At 41.1% G+C, this 26,440-nt stretch overlaps 1 protein-coding gene across 1 annotated transcript in view; it reads left to right on the forward strand.

Moving 5' to 3' along the window:
* SGK1 (serum/glucocorticoid regulated kinase 1) overlaps positions 1-26,440 on the forward strand; it is a 151,905-nt gene that overhangs the window by 22,256 nt on the left and 103,209 nt on the right. Inside the window, exon 2 of the mRNA XM_064360662.1 lies at positions 23,358-23,573. Within this exon, the coding sequence (XP_064216732.1) occupies positions 23,358-23,573 (216 nt within the window). The remainder of the gene's footprint in view (positions 1-23,357; positions 23,574-26,440) is intronic.

A 26,440-nucleotide genomic window follows, 5' to 3' on the forward strand; every position in this document is an offset into this window, starting at 1 on the left:
ATGGTGCTGTCACTTAATTTCCCTCTTTCATCTTTTTTTATTCTGTCAGATAAGAACTCTGACATTTTGATCATTGTGAAGATGTATCAGTAGTACTTCCAGTCTTCTTTAAAAGACGGGAACATTTAAGTGACTGTTCAGTCAGAACCCTTGATAGAGTAAGTGACCAGCTTAAGTGTTTTTGGAAGGTCAGTCATGTCTACTAACAAAAACTTTTACAGCCATTTATTTCCTATTCAAATGCATTTTGGATTCCTCTTGTCTTTTTCTCTCACCTTTCTACATCTACTTAAATCTAATTTTTGTAAAATGATTGCTTCTCCTAAAACATGTAACCTACTTCTGGGCTTCATTTTCTTTTTTCTTTTTTTTTTTTTTTTTTGAGACAGAATCTCACTTTGTCGCTCAGGCTGGAGTGCAATGGCACGATCTAGGTTCACTGCAGCCTCCACCCAGGTTCAAATGATTCTCATGCCTCAGGCTCCTGAGTAGCTGGGATTAGGGACACCTGCCACCACATCCAACTAATTTTTGTATTTTGGGTAGAGACAGGGTTTCACCATGTTGGCCACGCTGGTCTTGAACTTCTGACCTCAGGTGATCTGCCCACTTTGGCCTCCCTGAGTGCTGGTATTATAGGTGTGAGCCACCAAGCCTGGCCCTGGGCTTTATTTTCAAAACAAATTCCATTTGTGCAGGGTAATGAAGTCTTTAAGGTTTCACTAAAGGAACTTCTCTAGGTGACATTTTCCTCACCTGTAAAATGAGTCTCACTTTCTTTGTCTATGAAAGGGCAAAAGTCTGTTTCACCTCTAAAAGTGTACAAATTCTGCAAAATGATTTGCTCTCTTGCCATAATGTATGTCAAAAAAAAAAAATTTTAACAAAGTAGTTTTTTGTTTGTTTTTTGAAACAGAGTCTTGCTCTGTCACCCAAGCTGGAGTGCAGAGATGCGATCTGGGCTCACTGCAACCTCCGCCTCCTGGGTTAAGTGATTCTTGTTCCTCAGCCTCCTGAGTAGCTGGGATTAAAGGCATGTGCCACCACATTTGGCTATTTTTTTTTTTGCATTTTTAATAGAGATGGAGTTTCACCATGTTGGTCAGGCTGGTCTCGAGCTCCTGACCTCAAGTGATCCACCCGCCCTGGGCCTCCCAAAGTGCTTGGATTACAGGCATGAGCCACTGCGCCTGGCCACAAATGTAGTCTAAAGATTTCAACTGGCTTTATTGCAATCTTAGAATCAGGCAACAGTTCATCCCATAAAAAAGAATAAGTGTTCCAATGAGCTGAGCAAAGGGGTTGGCTTTATATAGAAAGAAGAAGGCCTGAAGAAAGAAACAAATAACAAAGAGTTCTCCGGGTGCAGTGGCTCACGCCTGTAATCCCAGCACTTCAGGAGGCAGAGGTGGGAGGATCACCTGAGGTTGGGAGTTCAAGACTAGCCTGACCAACATGGAGAAACCCCTTCTCTACTAAAAATGAAAAATTACCTAGGTGTAGTGGCGCATGCCTGTAATCCCAGCTACTCAGGAGGCTGAGGCAGGAGAATCGCTTGAATCTGGGAGGTGGAGGTTGCGGTGAGCCGAGATCGCACCATTGCACTCCAGCCTGAGCAACAGGAGTGAAACTCCAGCTCAAAAAAATAAAAAAGAACAAAGAGTTATTAGTCATTTTAAAGCTACTTTCCTTGTGAGGCAGGACAGGGAGATAGAACAATAGAAAAACAACTGATTAACATCAGGTGTCTTCAGGCCACCTTTCTTGCATGAGGATCAAAGCAGAGGAGACTTTATTATCATGCCAACTGAAGATTGAAACTGGCCTGTGTGGGAAATTGGCTGTTAGCTCTTTTTGGATTTCTCCTAAGGTCAGATAACAACTTACTTTGGGTTGTTTAAGTAACTGTTGGAACTTCAGCATGAGTGACTCCATTTTGATTTATGGTCTGGTCTATTGAGGCCTAGTGCAGGAGCTTAGTTCAACAGCCTCCTATAATTTTTATTTTACATGTGTAACTAATGCCTACACCCACCACTCTCCTACAGTAAGGGGATGTGATTAATTCTCCTCTGGACTCCTTCAGAGGGCTCGTAACAGGACGCTTCACTGCCTACCTATCACTCCAAAACATCCCACACGTGGCTGAGCTGCAGCTCAGTATCTAATATGCAAGTCCTGTTAAGACGTAGATCAGAGGCATGGACCTGGTTTGCTCACTGAATTCATTGCAAACCCTTAATGTGGCACCCAAGGCTGTCAGCAACAAGCCCTCAAGCAACCTGTCTTGCCTTCTTATCTTCTTCTTCCCTACCTGACTCTCCAATCACTCATCCATTCACTCCAACATATTTTTTGACAACTGACCATGTGCTGAGACCTCTGCTAGGTGCTAGAAATAATGATGGGCCAAACCTGGTAAGTTCCAGGCAGGGCCCTGGGTTGGAAGACATGAGTAGTGTATTGGAGGTGGCACAGAGACCTCTGTGACTCAGGCAGAGAGCCTGAAAATAGGGGATACGTTCAACAGCAAAGTGGAAAATAAACTAGCTAGGACTTCGCAGGCCTCTTTAAGGAGTTCTGTCACAATCTGAGGCACAATGAGAAGCTCCATGTATTGAACCGAGCTGCAATGCCCTGCCATTTTCCTCCCCTAAGTTAGAGCTTCTACAGGTCCTTCAGTGTGAACTACACTCCTCATGTTTACTGTCTCTGCTTGCTTAACGCATAACCATTATTTGGAACATTAATTTCTAGTGCCATCTCTTCCATGAAAAATGTCCTCCTCTTCCCAGCTTGTATTGCTGTCATGTGTCTTTTTTTTTTTTGATAGAACAGCACAGATTTATTGAAATGAAAGTACACTCCACGGAGTGGGAATGGACTCCAGCAAGTCTTTTTCTTTCTTTCTTTTTTTTTTTTTTTTTTTAGAGGCAAGATCATAGCTCAGTGCAGCCTTGAACTCCTGAGCTCAAACAGTCCTCCCACCTCAGCCTCCCCAGTAGCTAGTACTACAGGTGTACACCAACATGCATAGCTAGTTTTTTTTTTTTTTTTTGAGTTGGAGCTTTGCTCTTGTTGCCCAGGCTGGAGTGCAATGGCACAGTCTCAGCTCACTGCAGCCTCCCACTCATGGGATCAAACAATTCTCTTACCTCAGCCTCCCAAGTAGCTGGGATTACAAGTACCTGCCACCATGCCTAGCTCATTTTTGTATTTTTTTTAGCAGAGACGGAGTTTTACTATGTTGGTAAGGCTGGTCTCAAACTCCTGACCTCAGGTAATCCACCTGCCTCAGACTCCCAAAGTGCTGGGATTACAAGCGTGAACCACTGCACCCCGCCACATAGCTAGTTTTTTGTTTTTTGTAGAGACAGGGGTCTCACTATGTTGCCCAGGCTGGTCTTGAACTCCTGTGCCCAAGTGATCCACTCGCCTCAACCTCTGTATGTCTTCTTCTCTGCTACGTATGAAACCGCCACCAGCTACACCTGACTGTTGAACATCTGAACTGTGGCTAGTCTGAATCGAGATGTACTTTAGATGTAAAATATACACCAGATTTTAGACACTCAGTATGGAAAAAAAGAGAATACAAAATATTTCATTAATAATTTTATATTAAGTATACTTTAGAAAGATAAATTATATGTTTGAAGTTAATTTCATGTTTCTTTTTACTTCATTTAATGTGGCCATTAGAACATTTAAAATCATGTGTTTGGTTCATATTCTGTTCCTATTGGAATGAACTCCTCTAGACTATATACTTCCTGAGTAGTGATGGTTTACCCAATTATTCATCTGTTTATCCCCCAGGGAACACTAGCTTGTTCATAGTGGAAGAATCAATGAATATTGTTTAAATTCATTGCCAATTTTTTGTTCAAATTCATTGCCAATTAAAAAAAATATTTTGCAATTTTAGCACACTACCTCCTTCCCACCTGAAATGTTCGGCTGAACTCCACAGTGAAAATGGGTGGATGAGGGGCCAGAGTTTCTTCCAGCCCCTGTGAAGGCTAAAGATATGGAACATGTGGTGTGGCCACAGAGGACACCGCAAGCCAAGATTGCTGATTCAGACAGGTTTCTCTATTTCCAAAACAAGAACTTTTATTGCAGGGTATGGAGGGAGCATTAGGACAAGAGGATCTTTGTGGTTTCTCACTGTATCTGTGGAAAAAAATCTGAGGTTAAGGTTTAAATTAAACTGACATTTAAAAGAGCCTTTGTAGGCTCTTACTATGTGCGTGTTAGCATCTGTTGCTATAGCTAAACTGACAGCGATTATAACGAATGATGGTTTATGAGTGATGGAATAAAATGTGGTTTCCTGCTTATGGACATTTCCTGGTGTTGGTTTCATCTTGTTTCATGGTGAGATCAAGACTGGGGAGATTGACTAAGAGTATAGAAAATGTATCACAAAGAAAATATTACTAGGATACCAAGTATTTCTGTGATGGAAAAAAAAAGTATTTAGAACTTCCCCGTACTGCCTCTGTAATTTTATGAATTGTTTTGTTTCTGCTGGCTTCTGGTTTTGCAATCAGTTCTCCTTATGATTCACAGAGGCTCCCTCATGACTACCTTCTCATGCGTTCTCCTTTTCGTTGAGACCTCTGAGGATGAACAAATGTATTTCTCATCATAAAATGGATGGGAACGTCTCTTTACCAATTAAAAATCCTAATTTCAAAGAGTTTGTATTTTACCCTTGGAAAAAATGTTTAGTTTTAAACAGGCTTTTCTCCAGGCGTAGTTTCTACTGATTTCACTAAAGAACTTCTGCTTCAACCAGACCTGTCTCCTCACTGTTCCTGGAAATGCCTGCTTCTTATCTGTGTTCATCGCAACCTCTATCCTGTTACTGACCAAGGGTTCTCTCTGAATGTTTTACAGTCAGACTCCACTTAAAAACTTGTCAGATTACTACTGAAGATTATGTATGGAAAGAATTCTCATAGTAGCCCTCTGCATAGGGCAATAGCTCTTTTTTCTATAACCAAGGCACTCCTGTTTTAGCTTAGGCTAAACTTAATTTACCTTCATTTTCCTCAGCTATAAGAAGGGTCTAAATGATCTTTTGGGTCTTGTTAAACACTAACCTTCCTGTCTGAGTCATGCTTAGCCCACATGATCTGAAGGCATCCCAAAAGATCTCTTGTCTTAGTTTATGTTCCTTATCTTTTTATCTGTTAGAGTCACATCTTTAGGTTAGGTAATGAGATGGCATCTTTGTGTAAGATAAAATAACAAACTTGAAAAGCTATGTTTACTCATTTCTGCTTGCCAATGAATTTCACAAAGCTCCTGACTGTGACATCATGCAGCTCTCCAGAAAGATACTTTAACAGCAAAACAAAATAGAGTGCAGGGTCCCCTATGTCTCTTGCATAGTGCAAAACTACTTTCCATAAAAAAACTTTAATAAATGTCAATACAAAAAAATACAATTAATCTTAAAATATACACATTTGTATTCTAATTTGATTAAGTCATTATCACATTTTCCAATCTGTAACTCGCTGGAGGTCTATAATCATCAGTCCCTATTCTTCAATAAGACTCTTAAAGAAAACTGACTTTAATTCTTTAAACACTTATTTTTGTTTAGTTTGGTTTTAGTCAACATTTGTCACAAGAAAATTATTGGTGAAGTCCGACAGTTCACCTTGGAAGCCAAATTAACAATCCCTTCTTCTCAGCCAATGCTAACCAGTTGTTCCTAATATTTGTTTCCCAGCAAATTTTATCTTTTTATCCCTTTAAAAAAATTCTGTCCTTTAGTACAAGTTAATTGTCTCTTATTTTACAGACATCTTTATCCTTAGAGAATAGAGGTGTTATAAGGAAATCAAATCAGAAAAAAAAAAAAAAATGCCTGTAGTCCCAGCTACTCAGGAGGCTAAGATGGGAGGGTCATTTGAACCCAGGAGTTTAAGGCTACAGTGAGCTATGATCACATCACTGAACTCCTGCCTGGGCAACAGAGTGAGACTCTGTCTCTAAAAACAAAAAAACCAAATTGGTAGCCAGTTTCATCTTTGGAAAGCTAACTGTGAATAATTACAACATTAAGTAACCCTTATATGTGTATTTTTCTTTTAAATGCTTGCAGAGGATTCAGATGCCTCCCTGTTACTACCACCTGCTCATTCTTACCACTTGTTACATAGATATACTCATTACTCTTAATGGTTGAGAACATAGATTTAGAGGTCAAGTTAGTTGCTCAAGACCACAATCTAATAGGCGGTAGAAATAACACTTGAAATCAGATCTTCTAACAGTACTAAAACACTGAGATAAACACCAAAATGACCAAAAACTAAGTTATGAATGGGTAGGTGGATGAGAAAGTTGGAATAGGGGCTTTAAAATATGGTTATAATCCAGATTCCAGGAAGCTAGAACAGATGAGCCTGTGAAATTTCCAAAGATTGCATCTGCTATTTCATTTTTGGTTTTTTGGAGATGGAGTTTTGCTCTTGTCACCCAGACTGGAGTGCAATGGCCAATCTCGGCTCACTGCAACCTCTGCCTCCCGGGTTCAAGTGATTCTCCTGCTTCAGCCTCCAGAGTAGCTGGGATTACAGGTGCACACCACCATGCCCAGATAATTTTTTGTATTTTTAGTAGAGACTGGGTTTCACTATGTTGGCCAGTCTGGTCTTGAACTCCTGACCTAAGGTGATCTGCCTGCCTCGGCCTCCTAAAGTGCTGGGATTATAGGCATGAGCCATTGCACCTGTCCTGGATCTGCTATTTCATTCAGACTTCACAGGGTGACAGGTACACACTTCCAATTAATACAACAAATATGTGTTGAACAGTATCATCCATGCAAGACATGGTGCTTGGCATTACAAGCAATATAAAGATGTCCAGTGAAATCTTTATCCATAAAGAATCCGTAAAGAATTTACAATCTAGTGAGGAACACAAATGAAGAAGCTAAATTGACCAGGCAAGGTGGCTCATGCCTGTAATCTCAGTACATTGGGAAGCCGAGGTGGGAGAATCGCTTGAGCCTGGTAGTTTGAGACTAGCCCAGGCAATATAGTAAGACCTCGTCTCTACAAAAAATTTAAAAGAATACACATAAAAAAAAAAAAAGAATACACATAAAATAAAATAATACATTTTTTAAAAATAAGCTAAATTGCCACCACAAAGCATCTAGCCACTCCTTTACTCATCTATTTATTCAACAAATACTTAGGAATTTCTATTTGCCTTCATGAAATATACCCTATATGGAAGATATGTTTTTCTACAGAGAAAAGGCACTTTGAAGATGGAATGAGTCAGGAAGAAACAACTTTTTTTTTCTTTTTTTTTGAGACAAGGTCTCATTCTGTTTCCCAGGCTGGAGTGCAATAGTGTGATCACGGCTCACTGCAGCCTCACCCTCCTGGGCTCAAGCGTCCTTCTACTTCAGCCTTCTGGGTATCTGGGACTACAGGTGTGCATCACTATTCCCAGCTATTTTTTTTTTTTTAATCTTATTGTAGAGATGAGATCTCACCATGTTGCCCTGGGTTGGTCTCAAACTCTTGGACTCAAGAAATCCCTCCACCTCAGCCTCCCAAAGTGCTGGGATTGGATTGCAGGCATAAGCCACCACACCCAGCTTTTCCCAACACTAGGCTTTCTAAGCAAAGCTGAGTGTTTATGTTTTATTTACCAGACTGTAGTATAGTGCTTACTGAACATCTGCTCATTTCAAATTTGTATGTAGAACCAATACCTCATTCATTTTGAGTGTTGGTTTTATATTAAAAGAATGACAAAAAGCATAATGATCAGAAGTTTCTATAATCACCTATCCATGTAAAATTTCATATATGAAGTTCTCCCATATAGCAGAAGGACTTGCAATTTTGGGGGGACAGGCTTAATGAGGGCCATATTAATGTAATGCATTAAATGCATATTTTTGGATTATATACTCCATTTCCACTGTCTTTCTTTAACAAGTCTGTTCATTGATATCTTTTAGAAGAATATAGCATATCTGTAGGGTGTGGTATTACCAAGGATAATGTTGCAAGAATGTTTCTTTGATTTTGACCCTAGGCTTGATTTTATTTATTAATTTATTTTTAGGCAGGATCTCACTCTATTGCCCAGGCTGGAGTGCAGTGACACCATCTCAGCTCACTGCAATCTCCACTTCCTGAGTTCAAGTGATTCTTGTGCCTCAGCCTCCCTAGTAGCTGGAACTACACACATGTGCCACGACACCCAGCTAATTTTTGTATTTTTAGTAAAGATGGGTTTTCACCATGTTGGCTAGGTTAGTCTTGAACTCCTGACCTCAAGTGATCCGCCCACGTAGGCCTCTCAAAGTACTGAGACTATAGGCTTGAGCCACTGCTCCCAGATAGTAACCTTGAACTCCTGAATTTAAGTGATCTTCCTGCCTCAACCTCCTTAGTAGCTAGGACTGCAGGTGCATGCCACCACACCCAGTTAATTTTTTTGTAGAACCAAAGTCTCACTACATTGCCCAGGCTTTTAAATTTATTTAGATTATTTAAATGTAACTGTCCTGAAACATCTTTTATCTTTCTCCATTTACACAGATTCATGGTAACAGTCATTTTCCTCTGTCTCAATTGTATGGAGGTCACAGCGAGTTTTCTTTTCCTTTTTTTTTTTTTTTTTGCTTTTTTTTTTTGCATGTGCTTCTGATTCTATGGTTGAAAACAGTGAGTTTTCTGATTCCAGCAATTTCCATAGGATCGTTGAACATTTGTAATTTATTCTCAATCCATTATTTTATCTTTCATAATTTCAGAACTTCACACAATCCTTGGACATAATAAGCACTTCATAAATATCTTTTTATTAGCTTTGACTCTCTTCCTGTTTTCAGGGAGCAATTAAATCTTACCATTTTCTTCATTTATAAAACATGAAGTGAGAAAAAAATAGAATACAGAAATAGAAATCATTACCAATACAGCAGAAGCATAATTTGGAGGAAAGCTGTTTTTGTATAAAACTGAAATTGAGTGTACTGTGCAATTTCTTTTATAAGAGGACTCAACGAACAAGCAGAAACATCAGAGAGTGGTAATAAGACCCTAGTTTGGATGCTAATCATCTTCCCTTTCATTTACCACTTTCAATTTAATTAAGCAATGTACAGAGCTTTAATAATGAGACTTTCTTTCACTCTTTATCTTTGTGTTTTAAATAGATTTTTAAACAACTGCCCTTAAGAGCATAAAATTATGTTAAAAGGCTTGTGGGGTTTTTGTGTTTGTTTATCTAATGGAGGAAATGCAAAGTTATGCAAGAATGTGATTGGAATGCCAAGCAGGGAAGGGCAAATGTCATTTGATCATTTGGTCATTCAACAAACTTGTGCTGAGTGCTGCACACCACAGAAACAGAGAGTTCCAGCCAGGCACAGTGGTTCACGCCTGTAATCCCAGCACTTTGGGAGGCCAAGGCAGGCGGATTGCCTGAGGTCAGGAGTTCGAAACCAGCCTGACCAACATGGAGAAACCCCGTCTCTACTAAAAATACAAAATTAACCAGGCATGTTGGCACATGCCTGTAATCCCAGATACTCAGGAGGCTGAGGCAGGAGAATTGCTTGAACCTGGGAGACGGAGGTTCCTGTGAGCCAAGATCATGCCATTGCACTCCAGACTGGGCAACAAGAGTGAAACTCAGTCTCAAAAGATAACAAATTAAAAAATAAAAAAAGAAAAGAAATAAGGAGTTCCAAATCACAGTAGTAGGACTTCAGTGAGCAAAGAGCGCTGAATCTGTGACACTGTGACATGGCCAGAGAGGACTTCTTGGATGCTCCAAGATCATCATTTTACAGATAAGCGCCTTCAAGTTCAAATGAATTAAGTGTCTTGCTCAAGGTAGTTACAAAGCTAGAACTAGAATCCAATTCTCTTAATTCAGTTTATTATCCATTTCTGTAGAAAATCCTCTTTATATCTTAGATTTTCTTCTTTGTTCAATAAATTGTCAGGAAATCCAAATCACCTGTAAACCGACTACTTAACCTCAGAGTAAGAGAAAAACAATATTATACTTGCTGCTTAGTAACCCTTTCTGCTCCACACTTAACATTATTCTTACCCATAGAAATTTATTTAATTCATAATATACCCAGGTTATTATGGAGTTTAACAGCTACGTGGTGTTATTTTAGATTGGAGGGATTTGGAGGAGTGGAGAAAGGAAGAAAGGAAGATGTCTTTGAGGAACAGTACTGTAGAGAGCTCCAAGTGGGCTGGGGAATGGCATTTCCACTCTGCCTTATTTATAGGGATACCTCCTCCAGCTGCCCATGCCTGGGTCTGCCCAACTCTCACACCTCCAGGGCCCTGGTCATTTCATGCTCCATTTAGCCTTCCCTGCCCTTCATCCAGGTCACATAGAGCTTGAAAATAAAATTTCAAGATGTTAAAAGCCACTGGTAAGACCATACTCTTATTTTTATTTCCTTCATTTGGTTTTTGTTCGTTTGTTGTTTGTTTGTCTGGTTGGTTTTTGAGATGGAGTCTCGCTCTGTCACCCAGGCTGGAGTGCAGTGGTGCGATCTCAGCTCACCACAACTTCCACCTCCCAGGTTCAAGCAATTATTCTGCCTCAGCCTCCTGAGTAGCTGAGATTACAGGTGCCTGCCACCACACCAAGCTAATTTTTGTAGTTTTAGTAGGCTTCACTCTGTTGGCCAGGCTGGTCTCGAACTCCTGACCTCAAGTGATCTGCCCGCCTCGGCTTCCCTAAGTGTTAGGGTTACAGGCGTGAGCCACTGGGCCTGGGCCTGCCCTAGGTGTTTTTTTTTTTTTTTTTTTTTTTTTTTGAGACCGGGTCTCACTCTATCACCCAGGCTAGACTGCAGTGGCACAATCATAGCTCACTGCAGCCTCAACTTCCTGGGCCCAAGCACTCCTCCCACCTTAGCCTTCTGAGTAGCTGGGATTACAGGCACACACCACCACGCTTGGCTAATTTGTATTTTTTGTAGAGATGGGGTTTTGCCGGAATCTCAAACGCCGGAGCTCAAACTATCCACCCACCTCAGTCTTCCAAAGTGCTGGGATTACAGGTGTGAGCCACCGCGCACAGCTGAGCCTGCATTTTTAAAGCTGTCCTGTGTTACCTGGGTTTGGAGACCCCTGGAATAAGCACTGTCTACAGAGAGGCCTCAAGAAGGCCCATCTAACCCACCTCATCTGTGGGCAGTGCTTATTCCTCTAGACTAGGTTGCTTCTCCCCTGGGCCCAAGTCATTTAGAAGATAGCAAATCTGATCAAATCATGCTAACATTTAGAATCCTTCAGCTTACCCTCCCTGTGAGTTAAGGATGACATTTCAGTATCCAAACATTCAAGTCATTTGATGTCTGACCCACTTAGCTTTTTGGCTTTCTGGCTCACCACACATACCCCAAGGTTGGCCCTTTCTATGAGCATGCTTTGAAAGACGCTTTCCTCTGTCTCCAAAATGCTGCACCTCACCTATCCCCATCACAGCCCCTTCCTACATCCCCAGAGATGAACTCATGCTCGCTTTAACACTGTCTTCCAACAGGTGATTTCCTTGTTGGTCTTTCTTGTAAGGCTCTGAGTTGGTAAAGACAGAATTGCCTCTTATGTGTCATTCTCTGTGCCCTGAAAAATACTTAGCATGGAGCCAATCAGCAAACATTTCTTCAGCATTGCCTGTATGCTGGAAGTTGTGCTAAGCTCTGGGAATGTAATAGTGAGTCTGTTTCCTTGTGAGCTTCAACTCAAAGTGAACACAACAGACCAGCCTGGGCAACACAGCGAGACCCCATCTCTAAAAAGTAAGGAATAGGCTAGGATGAGGGAACACACAGGAGAAACTGTAAATGCCCCACTACTGAATATATTAGAGAAAATAATATCTCAGTCCTTGTGAAGCACATTCTAATAAGGGAAATAGATAAGCAAAGCAATGAATGTGTGCTCCCATTTAAACAAATGAACACCCAAATGGATCAAAGCATGGGTAAGAGGCCAGACAATGGCTTTTGTGACTCAGAGCAGGAGTTTCCAGGTGGACAAGGATGGTCAAGGGAATACTTTGTACAGAATCAAAGACTCAGGAGACCAATCTTTAAGAGAACTGCAAATTAAATCATATAATGGATGTCTGGATGCATTTGAGGCACAGCAGAAGATAAGCAGCTAGACCCTTGGAGACTTGGTCTCACAGGCCAAGATACTTAGGTTTTACCATTTAGATGAGTGTTTTTCAATTTATGTGGCACCCATTAGTGGGTCATTATATCAGTTCAATAGATTGCAATCAGCATTTTGAAAGAATAGAATAGGAGATGTCAGTGCATTTCATGTAAAAAGATAGGTTTTAGTGAGGAACCAACTGTTTCGGTCATATGAGCTTTCTTACAGTACATCAATCCCAATGAAACAAGTTTGAAAGCCACTGCTGCTAGAGATGGGGAACCAACTGAAGAGTATAAAGCTGGATAGCAACAGGACATCTTTTGCATTTGGAAAGATGCTGTCATTTCAATGAGATTAAGATTAAAAAGGCAGCCATGTGTGGTGGCTCACACCTGTAATCCCAGAACTTTGGGAGGCTGAGGCAGGAGGATCATGAGGTCAGGAGTTCGAGACCAGCCTGGCCAACATAGTGAAATCTCATCTCTACTAAGAATACAAAATTTAGCCGGGTGTGGTGGCGGGTGCCTGTAATCCCAGCTACTCAGAAGAATTGCTTGAACCCAGGAGGTGGAGGTTGCAGTGAGCTAGCTGAGACCGTGCCATTGCGCTCCAGCCTGGGCAACAGAGCAAGACTCTGTCTTAAAAAACAAAAAGAAAAAGAAAAACGATTAAAAAGGTAGGCTGGACATGGTGGCTCACACCTGTAAACCCAACACTTTGGGAGGCCAAGGCGGGCAGATGAGTTGAGGCCAGGAGTTTAAGACCAGCCTGGGCAACATAGTGAGACTCCAGCTCTACAATCAACTGATCAATTTAATTAACAAATTACTTATTTTATTTTATTTTTAGAGATGGGGTAAGCCAATGCACCCAGCGACAGATTATTTAAAAAAAAAAAAGAGGGCCAGACGCAGTGGCTCACATTTGTAATCCCAGCACTTTGGGAGGCCAAGGTGGGTGGATCACCTGAGGTCAGGATTTCAAGATTAACCTGGCCAACATGGTTAAACGCTGTCTCTACTACAAATAGAAAAATTAGCTGGGTGTGGTGGTACACACCTGTAATCCTAGCTACTTGGGAGACTGAGGTGAAAGATTCACTTGAACCTGGGAGGCAGAAGCTGCAGTGAGATGAGATCATGCCACTGCACTCCAGCCTGGGTGACAGAGCAAGACTCTATCTCAAAAAAAAAAAAAACAAAAAAAAGATTAAAAGGGGCAGAATCATTTAAGGAATGACTTTAGGAACTGAAAATATATAAGTTGAGTATCACTTATCAAAAATGCTTGGAACCAGAAATATTTCATATGTGGTTTTTTTTTGTTGTTATTGTTGTTTTCAGATTTTGGAATACTTGCATTATAATTACTGGTTGAGCATGCTTAATCTGCAAAGCCAAAATGCTCCAGTGAGTATTTCCTTTGAACATCTTGTCCACACTCAAAGAGTTACAGGTGTTGAAGCATTTCAGATTTTGGATTTTCAGATTTGGGATGCTCAACCTGTACTTAGATGGAGAAAAGGATGTAGTCTTGAGAGCTAAATGTAGATTTGTTGATTGGTTCCTCCTTTCCATTTCCAAAGCTACTATTCTTGTTTGGCCCTTATCATTTCTAATCCATCCCTGACTCATGTAGCTCCTTTGGTCTTGACCATCTTAAATCCATCCTTCACACTGTATTGAAACCACATTTGACCATTCTCCTCTCCTGCTTAAAATGCTTCAGTGAGCTGGGTGCAGGGCTCGTGCATTTAATCCCAGCACTTTGGAAGGCTAAGGCAGGAGAATCACTGGAGCCAGGAGGTCAAGATCAGACTGGGCAACATAGCAAGACCCTATCTCTAAAAAGTAAATAAGTAAATACATAAAAATAAATACTTCTGTTGCCAACGCTTTTGGTGTTTTGGTCATGAAGTCCTTGCCTACGCCTATGTCCTGAATGGTTTTGCCTAGGTTTTCTTCTAGGGTTTTTATGGTGTTAGGTCTTATGTTTAAGTCTTTAATCCATCTGGAGTTAATTTTAGTGTAAGGTGTCAGGAAGGGGTCCAGTTTCTGCTTTCTGCATATGGCTAGCCAGTTTTCCCAGTGGGGGATGGGGAGTTGGGGAGAGATAGCATGGGGAGAAATGCCACATATAAGTGAAGGGGAGGAAGGCAGCAAATCACACTGCCACGTATGCACCTATGCAACAATCTTGCATGTTTTTCACATGTACCCCAAAACCTAAAATGCAATTAAAAATAAATAAATAAATAAATAAAATAAATACTTCAGTGGCCCCTCATTGCCCCATGACCTAAACTTTCTATCCAGCTTTAGTTTTTGCTTCTCCTTTTTGGAGCTTCTTTTCTACCCATCTCAGCAGATTCTTGCCTCTGTATTTTGGCTTCTGCCATCCCCTCTACTGGAAATATTTTTCCCATTTTTCTTCACCTGGTTTCCTTTAACTCAGCTTTTAAGATTCAATTTAACCATCACTTCCACCAGAAAGCCTTCCCTGCTTTTTCCTGACTGGACCAAGTACCCTCCATCTTTTCTCCAATGGCCCTTTGTATAAAACTCTTTCATGGAATGAAGCCATAACTATAATAGCAAATATTTACCAAGGATTCACCTGGTGTCAAGCACTGGGCTTACTTGCATTACCTAATTTAGTCCTCACAAAACCCTAGTGAAGTAGGCATAATTATTATCTCCATCTTACAAGGGCAGAAACTGAGCACTGGGTGTGACACGCTATGATAAACCACAGGCTCCCGTGTCAGCCCGTTCTGAAATGCAAGTGTCTTCACTCAACAGTCAACATTAAATTTCTTTGTGTCCCTACCACATAACGCCAGGCAGACAGTTTTTGAACCCTTGTGAAAGCTTTTAAATGAAGCAGAGTATATGCAAATGAAGTAAGCACAGAGAAATGTCTATTGGATTTGGCAATGAGGTTTATTGGCATCTTTGCAAAAACTCATTTTATGAAATGAGACTTTTGTTATTATGTTCTTCACTTTAGTCCTCGAAAATAGTAAGCAATCCATAAATACTGTTTAATGAATAAATTGCAATGGGTTGAGGAGAAAATGTAAGATGAAGAAATGGAGATTTTTTTTTTTCATGAAGCGTGGCTAAGAGAGAAGAGTTGGGTGGTGGTGAAAGATGGCTGCGGGAAAAAAGAAGAGTTTGTGGGTGTAAAGAGGATCTTGCACTTGCAGTCTGTTCACTAGCTTTTAGAGATATTCCAAGAACAAGGTGTTTAATATGCTGAGAGACAGTAGCCGAGAGAGAGATTTAAAAAAAAAAAACACTGTAACGAGGCCGGGCACAGTGGCTCATGCCTGTAATCCTGGCACTCCGGGAGGCTGAGGTGGGCAGATAACCTGAAGTCAGGAGTTCAAGACCAGCCTGGCCAGCATGGTGAAACGTTATCTCTACTAAAAGACCAGTAAAAATACAAAAAAAATTAGCTGGGTGTGGTGGTGCACTCCTGTGATCCCAGCTACTGGGGAAGCCGAGGTAGGAGAATTCCTTGAACCCAGGACGGGGAGATTGTGGTGAACTGAGATCGCGCTACTTCACTCCAGCCTGGGCAACAGAGCAAGACTCTCCACCTCCTGGGTTCAAGTGCTTCTCCTGCCTCAGCCTCCCAAGTAGCTGGGATTACAGTCATGCATCACCACGCTGGATAATTTTTGTATTTTTAGTAGAGATAGGGTTTCACTGTATATTGGCCAGGCTGGTCTTGAGCTCCTGACTTCAGGTGATCTACCTGCCTTGGCCTCCCAAAGTGTGGGGACTACAGGCATGAGCCACCGCACCTGGCCATGTCCTACAATTTAAAGAAATGAGAAAAACTTCACCTCTATTTCCAAAGAAAAGCTTATGTTGATGAATCCCTGTGCTTTATCTGTTTGACAACTGGCAGGGTCGGATGGGGTGGGGTGGATTCCTCAATGGGGAGGATGAGGAGGAAGACTTTATAGTTACTGAGCTAGAAGAACAGGCAAACACTGTCCTCTGAAGAGATGAGGCTGGGGTGCTGCCTGCTGGGAGCGGCAACATTAAATAGGGTACACAGACACGTCCCCTGTCCTTTTTCCCTCTTCCCCAGAGTCCTCCCCACCACTACATCCTCCGGAGTAGGCCTGGAGAAACAGGCTGGACCCTGAGAATCTAGAAGAGGCTTCAACTAGGTCAAGGTGAGAGGAAAGGACTGGGAGATCCCAAGGGCAACAGCATAGAAGGTCAGAGAATTCCAAAAGCCACTCCATCTTCTCAGGAGGCCTGCTCCAGGATAGGTATTGCAGTGTTTAAAAGAAATATTTAAATACAGCATGTATATCACCTTGATAGAGGATGTTAGCAAAGCATGTTGAGATCTATAAGTAAATACGAAAAGTAATCAAGGTGTTCCTATTTTTATTACCTAGTTTATCTGTAAGACCATACATTCGCCTCTGGGAATTTTTTTTTAAAGCCTAAGAAGCTATTCTCACACTTACAATCCATTGGAAAGATGACATAGGCTTAATAACAAGACCAGCTAGCATAAAAGTCCTGTTGTTTTATATAAGCAATAAACACTACACACACTTAGAGAAAAGACAGTTACATGATGACCATATATAGGTGAGGTGAAGATACCAGATTTATATCACTGAATATTACAGCACTGTTGTATTTTAGGAGACATACTATGAAGCAGCTTCCGGCACCAGTGTGAGATGAATTCGCTTCCAGGAGCCTTCTAAATGACACCCATGTCATAACTAACCTGCTAGCAGGTACCCTCTGGAAGAGGCATAGGGATTCAGGTCTCTCACTCTCTGTTTTTTGAGACAAAGTCTCACTCTTTCACCCAGGCTGGAGTGCAGTGGCATGATCGTGGCTCACTGCAACCTCCAGCTCCGGGGTTCAAGCAATTCTCCTGTCTCAGCCTCCCTAGTAGCTAGAATTGCAGGCATATGCCACCATGGTGGCTAATTTTTGTGTTTTAGTAGAGAGGGGATTTCACCATGTTGGCCAGGCTAGTCTCAAACACCTGACCTCAAATAATTCACCTGCCTCAGCCTCCCAAAGTGTTGGGATTATAGTGGTGAACTACCACGCCTGGCCTCCCTTTTTATAATCTATTGAATTATGCAAGTAATTTCACTAGAAAACTGGGCTGACTATACTGGAATTGAAAGTTATTGAGGTATCACGTAAGCAAAGTCAGTTCTCTATAATAAAAAAAAAAATGCCTCTTTGGAAATTACAGAAGTTGTGTCCAACTTCAACTTCTCTTGGCTTTTTAAGAGTCAGCTCTTCCCGCTGAAAAGAAGGGACGGATGAGAGTAGGTGTTGCCATCTGAGTTCACACCTAAGTACCTAAACACTCTACAATTTTCCTGAATCAGTTGATATCATTATCAGCTCAACTATTTTAAATTAACAGTAATATCTGTTTGCTTTTACATATTAGGAAAAAACCACAAGTGGAAAACCCCTAGAAGTCAGCCAATCTCTTTAATCCCATCTGGCTGCTTTCTAGACTGAGGGATTACTGCTTTTGGACAAGCTTTTTTTTTTTTTTTTTTTTTTTTCCACATAAAGACATTAATAAAACCAAGGTGGAATGGATTTAGCAGAGAATTTGGTTGAGTATTTTGTTTACTCACTGTTCACTCAGAGTTTCTGTCTGGTTAAATGAAGGGCCTGGTTCACCCCGAGGTATGTAGAGGTAGTTGCTTCTAAAAGTCTGGTGTGGTTTGGAGAGCAGGCGCCTATAAACCCCAGGCGAGGGAATTTTTGATTTCTTCAGGATAAGGAGGACGTCTCACTCCATCTATGTTTGTTTACAATGCTCTTCACAAACAGTTGTGTAGCTCTGAATAAAACTGGGCCCAGGTGGCCCAGGAGCCCCGGCTGACATCCGGGCATTCTCGTTTGTCGCACACACAGCTGCTGCAGCTCCCCTCCAGCCATTGTTACTGGTCTCTGAGGGGCTCCCAAAGCCATTCACAGTCGGGACTCCCTCCAGCAAAGCAATTCGCGGCCTGAGGAAGCATAATGGGCCAGTTGTAGCTTGAATTCCCTGAGGGGCCGTGGGAGGGTTTCTTTACTCAGCAGTTTTGGCGGGCACCTTGCTTAACCCCTGTGCACTCGGTCCAGCCACTCTCTCAAAGTAAGTAAATATCGTAAACTCTGTCCTTAATTGGGCCTGTAAAAACCACTTGTGAGGCTACAAAGCCGGTGAAAAGTGTCACGGAGTCACAAAGAAGGGACGCACTGAAGCCAGTATGAGGACTTGGCCAATGGAGATAAAACATTTCAAAACAAAGCATGCAATAAAATTCAGCAACAGCCCTGTTAGACATGTGTTGCAGGATTCGTTTTTGTAAGTAACACCTCTTCCTTGGCGCTTCTGGAGAAAGGGAATATTTCCCCATAGCCCTTGCTACATTCTCTGTGGACAGAGAGGGAGTATCCGATAATATTCTGGTTCAGACTGTTTAGAATTGAACCTTCCCCCACCAACAATCCTGATTACCCGTCTGCTTTATTTTCCTTCTTACTTATGACAGTTTACTCATTTATTTTATTAAATAAATATGACCTTTTATTAATTTTATTTTTGCCGGGTGTAGTGGCTCATCTCTGTAATCCTAGCACTTTGGGAGGCCAAGGCAGGAGGATCACTTGAGGCCAGGAGTTGAAGACCAGCCTGGGCAACATAACGAGACACTGTATCTCCAAAAATAAAAAAATAAAAAATTAGCCGAATGTGGTGGCGCACATCTGTAGTCCCAGCCATTTGGGAGGTGAGGTGAGAGGATCATTTGAGCCCAGGAGTTCTAGGTGGCAGTGAGCTATGATCATGCCACTGCCCTCCGGCCTGGGCAATAGAGTGAGACTGTGTCTCTAAAAACAAACAAACAAAAAAGTCACTATGAACATATTCCGACTGTAACATATTAAAAAAAGAAAAAGAAAAAATAAGAATAAAAAAGAAATAAAAATAACATGAAAAAAGAATATTTTTTTAAAAAGTCTATTCTGTTAGCCATAACTCAAGCTCTAGAGTGCAGGTTTTTAGGGGCTAGGAAGAGATATACATTAAAAGATACAAAGATTCTTAATCAGTCCAGGCTTACAACTTACACATATATTTCAATAGATTTATCATCTACTTAAATTCTGTTTGAAGTAGCCCCAAAGTTAAATCTACTTGGCAAAAGAGTTGTTGAAAGTAAGCCAGGGTAAAACGATGGATTTTAAAATACAACACTGGAAACAAAGCAGTAACAATTACCAAACTTCGAGCCCAAAACCATCTGAATAAGAATAATAAAAAACATTTTCCATCTCTAAAGAAATTAAATACTTTTTAGATTGATCCAAAACACATTTAGTACTAACAAACATTAAGAAGATATGTTCTATTGTAGTCTCAAACTTTCAGAGTTTTATTTAGACTTACATTAATGAATCAGCAAAAGATTTCTTAATATACCTGCTAATGTTCTTAAGAGGCCCTACAGTGCCAGAAATATTTATGGAAACCCACAAATTTTAACTTTAAGATAGTAAACTCAAAAAAGGTATTTTATTTTTTTTGAGACAGAGTCTCCTGTCACCCAGGCTGCAGTGCAGTGGCACGATCTCAGGCTCACTGCAGGCTCATTGCAACCTCTACCTTCCAGGTTAGCGATTCTCCTGCTTCAACCTCCGGAGCAGCTGGGATTACAGGCGTGTACCACCACACCCTCCTAATTTTTTGTATTTTTAGTAGAGTCAGGGTTTCACCATGTTGACCAGGCTAGTCTCAAACTCCTGAGCTTGGGTGATCCACCCACCTCGGCCTCCCAAACCAAAGTGCTGGGATTATAGGAGTCTCTACTAAAAAATATAAAAATTAGCCAGGCATGGTGGTACTTGCCTGTAGTCCCAGCTACTTGGGAGACTGAGGCAGGACAATTGCTGGAACCTGGGAGATAAAGGTTGCAGTGAGCCAAGATGGCGCTACTGCACTCCAGCCTAGGTGACAGAGTGAGACTCCCATCTTGGAAAAAAACAAAAATGAAAACATGATTGCTTTTGCAATTTTAGTTTGTCTTCAGTGTTATTTAAAAAGTTGATTGTAGGCTGGACATGGTGGCTCACACCTATAATCTCAACACTTTGGGAAGCTGAGGTGGGAGGATCGCCTAAGGCTAGGAGTTTGAGACCAGTCTAGGCAACACAGCAAGACTCTGTCTCTACAAAAAAAATTTAAAAATATTAGCCAGGCATGGTGATGCATGCCTGTAGTTCCAGCCACTTGGGAGGCCTGAGGGGGAAGGATCGATTGAGCCCAGGAGGCTGAGGCTTCAGTGAGCCATCATCATGCTACTGGACTCCAATCTGGGGAACAAAGCAAAACCCTTTATCAAAAATAATAATTGTAGCATTACTAACTAAAATTCAGTACTGTGATTTTATTTCTTTGTCCTTTTGCTATAGACTAATTTCACTAATTGGTTGAATATAAAACAATCCTCAGGAGTTTTGAAGAGCATGGAAGTGACATAGTAAATCAAAATAAATTTCGAGCATTAATGACCATAAGTCTTAACAACACTTCAACACTTCTTAGAAATTGCATGCTTATAAACTCTGGATTCAAGGTGCCTGGATCCCGTCTTTACTCCATAGCAACACTGCGCCCTGGGGAAATTTGCTTGACATCTCTGTGCCTTTGTTTTTCCATCTGTAAAATGGGATTTAAAATAGTACCTTTCTTGTAAAACTGTTCTGAGAACTAATTAATTAATTTTTTAATTCTTTATTTACATATTTATTTTCTTTTGTAGAGATAGGGTTTCACTATGTTGGCCGAGCTGGTCCCAAACTCCTGGCCTCAAGTGATCTGCCCGCCTTGGTCTCCCAAAGTTTAAAGTGCTAGGATTACAAGTGTGAAACACCTCGCCATACCTGTTCTGAGGATTAAAAACTGTACACATCAAAACCTTTTTTTTTTTTTGAGATGGAGTTTCGCTCTTGTTGCCCAGGCCGAAATGCAATGGCGCAATCTTGGCTAATGGCAACCTCTGCCTCCTGGGTTCAAGTGATTCTCCTGCCTCAGCCTCCTGAGAAGCTGGGATTACAGGTGCCTGCCACCACAGCCAGCTAATTTTTTGTATTTTTAGTAGAGACGGGGTCTCTCCATGTTGGTCATGCTGGTCTCAAGCTCCTGACCTCAGGTGATCCACCCACCTTGGCTTCCCAAAGTGCTGGGATTACAGGCATGAGCTACCTTGCCCGGCCCCATTAAACACTTTAAAAAGTGCTTTGCATTTTTGAAATGCTATATAAATATTATACCTGTTAATATTAGAATAATGTTTTTTTCTATATTTTATAGGAATTTTACAAGCAAGCAAGATAAGTAGTGAGTTTTAGAACTTTAAAAACAAACTTGAGATAATTTTTTAGCCAGAAGCAATTTCTTTTATAATCAAGGTTTTGAAGAAGTGTATATGGGCCAGACTCAGTGGTTCATGCCTGTAATCCCAACACTTTGGGAGGCGGGAGAATCACTTGAGCCCAGGAGTTTGATACCTCAAACTTAGTGAGACATCATGTCTACCAAAAAAAAAAAAAAAAAAGCTAGTGTGATGGCTCAATCCTGTGGTCTCAACTACTCTAGAGGCAAAGGTGAGAGGATTACTTGAGCCCAGCAGGTCTAGGCTGCAGTGAGTCATGATTACATGATTAGACCACTGTATTCCAGCCTGGGTGACAGAGCAAGATCCTGTCTCCATCATAATAATAATAGTGAATATGATTGTAAACTATGGGATTAGTATTTTCCCTTGTAAGAATAACTAGCAATTCACCTTAGAAATGTGTGAATTAAATTTTTGTCACCATAATCATAATAATAAGGATCAAAGTAAAATAGTCACTATCTATTGGGCATGAAGCATGTGCCAGGCAAAATACTTGAACATTGTAAAACATGGTAACATTTTCACAGCATGGGAGGAAATACTATTACCTGAATCTTACAAATGAGGAGACAGGTCGGGCACAGTGACATACACCTGTCATCCCAACACTTTAAGAGACAAGAGGATCTTTTTCTTTCTTTCTTTCCTTCTTTTGAGATAGAGTCTGGTTCTGTCACCCAGGCTGGAGTGCAGTGGTGCGATCTCAGCTCACTGCAAACTCCGCTTCCCAGGTTCAAGTGATTCTCCTGCCTCAGCTTCCTAAATAGCTGGGATTACAAGCGCCCACCACCACATCTAGCTAATTTTTGTATTTTTAGCAGAGATGGGGTTTCACCATGTTGGCCAGGCTGGCCTTGAACTCCTGAACTTAGGTGATCCACCTGCCTTAGCCTCCCAAAGTGCTGGAATTACGGGCGTAAACCACCGCGCCTAGCCGGATCTTTTTCAAAAAAAAAAAAAAGATATTTTTTGCATAGAGACAAAGTCTCACTATATTGCCCAGGCTGGTCTCAAACTCCTGGGCTAAAGCAATCCTCCTGCCTCAGCCTCCCAAAGTGCTGGGATTATAGACATAAACCACCTCACCTGGCCAGGATAATTATTTTTGTTTTCTATTTTGTTTTGTTTTGTTTTGTTTTTTGAGACAGTCTTGCTCTGCTGCCCAGGCTGGAGTGCAGTGGGGTGATCTCAGCTCACTGCAACCTCTGCTTCCCAGGGTTCAAGGGATTCTCCCAAGCGGCTGAGATTCTAGGCATGCACCACCGTGACTGGCTAATTTTTGTATTTTTAGTAGAGATGGGGTTTCACCTTATTGGCCAGGCTGATCCAGGAGAATCTTTTAATACCAAGACCAGCCTGGGCAACATAGTGGAAACCCTCCTATCTCTAAAAAGAAAAAAATTCTAACCCCACTGGAAGCAGGAGGAACATGAAAAGAAAAAAATAAATGTGAAAAAAAATAAGGAGACAGATTCAGCAAAATGAAATGGCCAGCCATGTAATGCATGCTCTAGGAAAGAGACTGAACAGCACTGACCAATTCGAATTGTGATGAGTTTGAAAGAGAGAGAGGTTGTGAGACTGAGTTCTCCTTTCATGAGCTCCTGTCCCACTAAATTTCCCACCAAATTCCCATTAAACATCAAAGGGAGTCAAACGCATTTGTTTTTCTTTCCTTTTGCACCTTGTAGGTACGAAGATGGATCAAGAGCCCAATGGTCAGTGTGGACAAGCATCAGAGCCCCAGCCTGAAGTACACCGGCCCCTCGATGGTGCACATCCCTCCGGGGGAGCCAGACTTCGAGCCTTCCTTGTGTCAAACATGCCTGGGTGAACATGCTTTCCAAAGAGGGGTTCTCCCTCAGGAGAAGGAGTCGTGTTCATGGGAAACCCAATCCGGATGTGAAGTAAGTTCATGATTGCTCTGGGTCTATACTCCTGGAAAAATTCTGGGCCTTTGTTTTTCTTCTATATCTGCCATAGTGTACCCAAAAAATAATTTTTTAATGCACATTTATAAAGCTTCTGACGAGGACCTCGAATTGTGGTCTTTGTTAGCACATTATATTAATTTTTTAAAAATAGACTATATTTTAGAGCAGTTTGGCCAGGCACGACAGCTCACGCCTGTAATCCCAGTACTTTGGGAGGCCAAGGCAGGCGGATCACGAGGTCAAGAGATTGAGACCATCTTGGCCAACATGGTGAAACCTGTCTCTGCTAAAAATAGAAAAAAAAAAAAAAGCTGGGAGGTTACAGTGAGCCGAGATAATACCATTGCACTCCAGCCTAGCAACAGAGCAACACTCGTTTCAAAAAATAAAAATAAAAATACATATTTTTAGAGCAGTTTTAGGTTCACAGCAACACTAAGCAGAAGGTACAGAGATTACCCACATACCTTTGTCCCCATGCACACATAACCTACTTCGCTATCAGCATCCCCCAGCAGAATGGTATATTTGTTATAACTGAGGAACCTACATAGACATGTCATTATCACCCAAGTCTTTAGTTTATGTTAGCGTTCACTCTTGGTGTTGTACATTCCATGGGTTTGGACTAATGTATAATAACATGCATCCATCATTATAGTATCACACAGTTAATTTTCACAGCCCTAAACATCCTCTGCCCTCCACTATTCATCCCCTCCTTACCCTGATCCCTAGCAACCACTGATCTTTTTACTGTCTCCATAGATTTACCTTTTCCAGAATGTCATCTAGCTGAATCATGCAGTATATTGTATTATTTTTTATGCTGGTACAAGACCAACACAACAATGTGTTGGTAAACTGGCAATTTCTCAGAAGTGGTGTGATCACACAGAAGATCAAGTCTTAGATGATACAAGAAATAGATTGTAATAGTCATTTACAGGTTTGCAGCTTCCACTAAAATACTTAGTTCAGCTGGGCGGGGTGTGGCGTGCCTGTAGTCCCAGCTACACAGGAGGCTGAGGTAGGAGGATCACTTGAGCCAAGGAGTTCTGGGCTGTAGTGCGCTATGCCGATCAGGTGTCCGCACTGAGTTTGGCATCAATATGGTGACCTCCTGGGAGCAGGGGACCACGAGGTTGCGTAAGGAGAGGTGAGCCGGCCCAGGTCAGAAACGGAGCAGGTCAAAACTCCCGTGCTGATCAGTAGTGGGATGGCGCCGGTAAATAGCCACTGTACTCCAGCCTGGGCAACATAGTAAGACCCCATCTCTAAAAAAAAAATAAGAAAAATTTTTAGTTCAACACAATTGTTGCATTTACAGAGCACTATATATACTTTTCACTATTTTTCTCAAGCTCATATATACTCACATTTTTACTAAGACTGATTTTTCCCTGCTACTCCAAGAGTTGTTTTTTAGAAATTCTGTTAATCCAAGAAAACCAGATAACTGATTTATCTTGTAGTTTCTAAGATTTCAAAAATTTTAGATTGTATTTTTAACTTACAACTTAATTAGGCCCATGTTTATTTTGATTTTTAAAATCATTATATAAAAATGCTTATATTATTTTTACCATTATACTAATATAAAAATACAACATTTAGAAGATAGAACATGTTATTACAAAGTGCAGTTTAGTAAGTGATCTTCCAAGTCAGTGCATCATAAAATGATAAATGTTAATAACCACTCACTTTTTCCTTTTTTAAGCAAGGTAAGCATTTTCCAGAGATAAAAGAATTATTTTAGCTGCTAAAAGAAAAGACTGAAGACATTGAATCTGAATTCCCTTTCACTCTGGGTTATCATGCAATGTCTCTGAATCGGATTCATACTTATCTGAGTGCTTTCTTTTTTTTAGTTGTTTTTTTTTTTTTTTTTTGAGACAGAGTTTTGCTCTTGTTGCCCAGGCTAGAGTGCAATGGCACAATCTCAGCTTACTGAAACTTCCACCACCTGGGTTCACGCAATTCTCCTGCTTCAGCCTCCCGAGTAGCTGGAATTACAGGCATGCACCACCACGCCTGGCTAATTTTATATTTTTAGAAGTGACGAGATTTCTCCATGTTGGTCAGGCTGGTCTTAAGTTCCCGATGTCAAGTGATCCGCCCACCTCAGCCTCCCAAAGTGCTAGGATTACAGGCGTGATCCATAGCACCGTCTTTTTTTTTTTTGGTGAGGGGACAGAGTCTTGCTCTGTAATCCTGGCTTGAGTGCAATCATAACTCACTGTTACCTCAAACTCCTAGGTTCAAGTGATCTTCCCACCCCAACCGCCCAAGTAAATGGGACCACAGGCACATGCCAACAAACCTGGCTAATTTTTTTTTTAATTATTTTTTTTGCAGAGACAGTCTTGTTATACTGACCAGGCTGGTCTTGAACTCCTGGCCTCAAATGATCCTCCCAAAATGCTGGGATTATAGGTATGAGCCACCATGCCCGGCCTCCCTGTCTGCTTTCTAAGGTTATTGGAAAAATCAAATGAGATAGATATGAAACGTTTCATAATCTATAGAATGCCATGCAAATATAAATCATTATTGCTTATGTTTGCTAATTTACATAGTAGCTAAGCCCGTGACTCTGTAACACTATTAGACTTCCATGACTGGGTTAGCACTTTGCTGATGTGTGAACATTTGTCATAGTGCATTTGTTTTTTAGCCAGATGCTGACTCGACTCTAGGTTTGTCATGAAAAACGATAAATAGACGCTAAATGCAAGAGCATCTATTTATTGCTCCTGATGCAAGGGTTAGGGCCAACTTTTTATCTAAAGGGCCAGAGAGTAAATATTTTAGCCTTTGCCTAAACTACAGTGTGT

The sequence above is a fragment of the Aotus nancymaae genome, unplaced genomic scaffold (assembly GCF_030222135.1).
Source record: "Aotus nancymaae isolate 86718 unplaced genomic scaffold, 86718_ANA_hifiasm-v0.15.2.pri h1tg000040l, whole genome shotgun sequence".
Classification (NCBI taxonomy): domain Eukaryota; kingdom Metazoa; phylum Chordata; class Mammalia; order Primates; family Aotidae; genus Aotus; species Aotus nancymaae.